Here is a 3,043-nt window from a genome sequence, read left to right as displayed (position 1 = left end):
TTTCACTGAGATGGTAGATGGCCTGTGGCAAGGCTGCCAAAGCTGGGGGAGGCAGTTACAACAAAGGCTGGGGTTCTCATCCCGAGACCCCCTTCTCCCCCGAGGGCCTAATATCAGAATCAGAGCCTGATTTCCTGCTGTTGGATGAGCTTCTACACTTGAGGGGAGGGTCCGGGATAACTCCAGGCTCTCCCCCAGGAAAGAGCACTGAGATGAACAAGCTCTCCAACGGGAAATATGAACAGAAGAGTCACTCCCTGACCAGACTGAAGGCCTCTCCTACATCCTCAATCTTTGCTACATATTTAGTATCACCTGGGAAACTTAAAAAAAAAAAAAATCCCACTGCTTAAGCCACAACTCATACCAATTAAAGCCAAATAGGTGAGGGTGGGCCAGGTGACTCCAACGTGCAGCCACACTTGCAACCCAGCACTCTGACACAAGACCAACAGGGAGCCCGGCGCATGGCAGAAAGCACGAGGCACAGACTCTTCTGCATCCTTTTGTTTCACGAGAAAACAAACACAATTACAAGAGAAATGGGGCCTGTCAGGCCCAGCGTGTTTAATAATCCTCAATGCAAGAGGGTTGAAAACTGACACAATCCCTCAATCAGTAAATTAGAGATTCAGATAAATAATGATCCAAAGGTGGGGGGTTGTTATCGACCCCAAGGCCACAGTCAGATAACTAAAATTCCGGGTCCCAGGATGAGTCTGAGGTGAGACCTTGAGAAAGGCAACTGTGACAGGTGACGTCTGTCAGACACCAGCTTCTGGGCTGGTCCTGCTCCCCTCCCAGGTTCTGGGTGGGCAGGGAGAGCAGGCTTTGGCTCAGAAGAAGTCTGCAGCAACCTGAGTGGGGACCGGGACAGGCTTACTTAAGAGTTTTTGGAGGGAAATTCCTGCCGGCCTTGCCCCTTGCTGCCAAAGTAACGCACCCGATGGATGACCTGCAGCTGCTGCTCAATGGTTGCGGTGATGTTCACGTTGTCGGGGATGTGGACGTAACGGACGTTCCGGCCTGTCACAAAGAGGTCGTCCAGCTCCACCTGATGCCCCCAACGGTCTGTGTAGGTGACCTGGGCCAGGCGGATGTTCATGAAAGCATCGACGTTGTCTATGCGTCCGTGGGCCACGCTCTCATCCCGCAGGTCCACGGTGGTGACCTGGCCCTGGAGGCCCTGCAGCAGGATGATCAGGCTGTTCTCGGAGATGGTCCGCTCCTTCACCGAGTGGCTCACCTCCATTCTTCCACGCTTGCTCTGGGAGGGGCACACACAGGGGAGCTGAAGCAGGCTAGGGAGTATGGGTGCTAACTCACTGATGTCAGCTTTTAGCACAAAGTCCCCAGCCCAGACTTCCCCAACTATGTCCACCTCCTCAATTTTTATGCCTACAGAGCGCCCTGAATCCTCACACCTTGCAAACCAAGGATCACTTACACTCACTTTATAAACAAGGAAAATTGGGCCAGGAGATGTTAAGTAACTGGCCTAAGGTGCTGGGATTTGAATCCATGGCTGCCCAGCTCCAATTCCAACACCTAGGGTTCTGAACCCTTATTGTGAGAATCACGCAGTGAGTTTCTGGTCGCCACACCCAGAGGTTCTGATTCATTTGGTCAGGGGTGGGGCCCAGGTAATTCTAATGTGCATCTCAACGCAGAGACAAGGAGTTTGAGAACCACTCCTCTAAAGTGTAGTTTACACCCTTGCTGCTCAAAGTATGGTCTGTGGACCGGCAGTTTCAGCATCACCCAGGTACTTGTTTCGGAATGCAGAATCTCCAGGCTTTCCCCAGATCTACTGAAAGAAGCTGCATTTTAACGTGACCCCTAGATGAATCGCTTCACCAGTTCTCAGACATTAGTGTCCATCAGAACCACCTGCAGGAGGGGTTAAATGATCCGCCCCCACCCCACCACCGCCCGGCCTTTCTAACTCAGTCCGTTTGAGGTGGAGCCCAAGAAGGTGCATTTCTAACAAATTCTCAGCTGATGCTGATATTGCTGGTTTAGGGCCAACTGAGAACGACTGGTCCACACGATGCTGCAGCCATGTAACCGGGAGTTTAGGCAATTGTAAAAAAAAAGGAAATGGTAGCGTATATGGCACATAGGTATTGAAGGTAGAGAAACTTGGAGGTTGGAATCCCCACTCCACCCACACTCTGTAGACCTAGGCCAGTTACTTAACGTCTCTGAACCTGTTTCCCCGTCTATTAAACCAACAGGTGAAGTTAACAGGTTCTCACCACACTGAGTGTATCTTCCTTTGCTTTCGACACGCTCGGATGCTATATCCACCCCCCATTTTCAGACCTTGAGTGCCAGGTGTTTGAATTTCTTTCCTTAAGACTTCACTCAGGATCCCGATAGGGCTGTGCAGGGTGGCATGAAGTGTGACAAGCTAGCTACCCACTCCACTGACAAGGTGCTAGGAGTTGGGCCGGAAGACTTAACCGACCCCACCCAGGTTTCACCAGGCGTATCCGCTCAAACGGGGGTTTCGGAGAGCACAGTGACTGCAAAGAGGCAGGTCTGGGCCGGAGGAGGGGGCTCGGTCATTTCCTAACAGTGTCGACCTCAAGAAAGCCACTTGGCTTCTTCAAGCCTGTTAGACAGTCCCTAGAGTGGGGATGGTGACGACCCTTTACTCACAGAGCGTGGGAGTGGGCTTGGGAAGAGGAGCTAAGCTCAGCAACCGGGAGGAAGACGCTGGCCCCGCTCCCGCCGCCTCCGTGGTTCCAGGCTCGCTCGCGCTCCGCCCCTGGCTCCCCAGGCCCGCCGCGCGAGTTCCTTCCGCTGTCCCGCTGCACGTCGCGGCCGAAATTAGCGAGCGCCTAGCCGGGCGGCCTCCCTCTCGCTGCCGGATTAAGACGCCAAGGCAACCGCGGGGCCACTCGGTCCTTCCGGAGCATCGAGAGCGCGGCAGAGCGCAGAGCTGGCGTCCCCCGCGGCGAGCCCGGAACTACAATCCCCAGAATGCCTCGCGGGCTCGAGACTCGCCCTCCTGCTGCCCGACCGACGTCGCTGGATT

At 54.2% G+C, this 3,043-nt stretch overlaps 1 protein-coding gene across 1 annotated transcript; it reads right to left on the bottom strand.

Moving 5' to 3' along the window:
• Positions 1-531: 531 nt before the first annotated feature.
• Positions 532-3,043, bottom strand: LSM10 (LSM10, U7 small nuclear RNA associated). Its single transcript, XM_040231696.1, has 2 exons — positions 2,665-3,043; positions 532-1,267 (listed from the first exon to the last, which is right to left on the bottom strand). Exon 2 carries the CDS (start codon positions 1,250-1,252, stop codon positions 884-886), a length of 369 nt encoding a protein of 122 aa, XP_040087630.1. The 5' UTR covers positions 1,253-1,267; positions 2,665-3,043; the 3' UTR covers positions 532-883.

The sequence above is a fragment of the Oryx dammah genome, unplaced genomic scaffold (genome assembly GCF_014754425.2).
Source record: "Oryx dammah isolate SB20612 unplaced genomic scaffold, SCBI_Odam_1.1 HiC_scaffold_28, whole genome shotgun sequence".
Classification (NCBI taxonomy): domain Eukaryota; kingdom Metazoa; phylum Chordata; class Mammalia; order Artiodactyla; family Bovidae; genus Oryx; species Oryx dammah.
This window is presented reverse-complemented; position numbering and strand designations above follow the sequence as displayed.

Bases quoted from the DNA above. Each gene is read 5' to 3' on its own strand.
- LSM10 (XM_040231696.1), bottom strand. From the start codon at position 1,252: ATGGAGGTGAGCCACTCGGTGAAGGAGCGGACCATCTCCGAGAACAGC.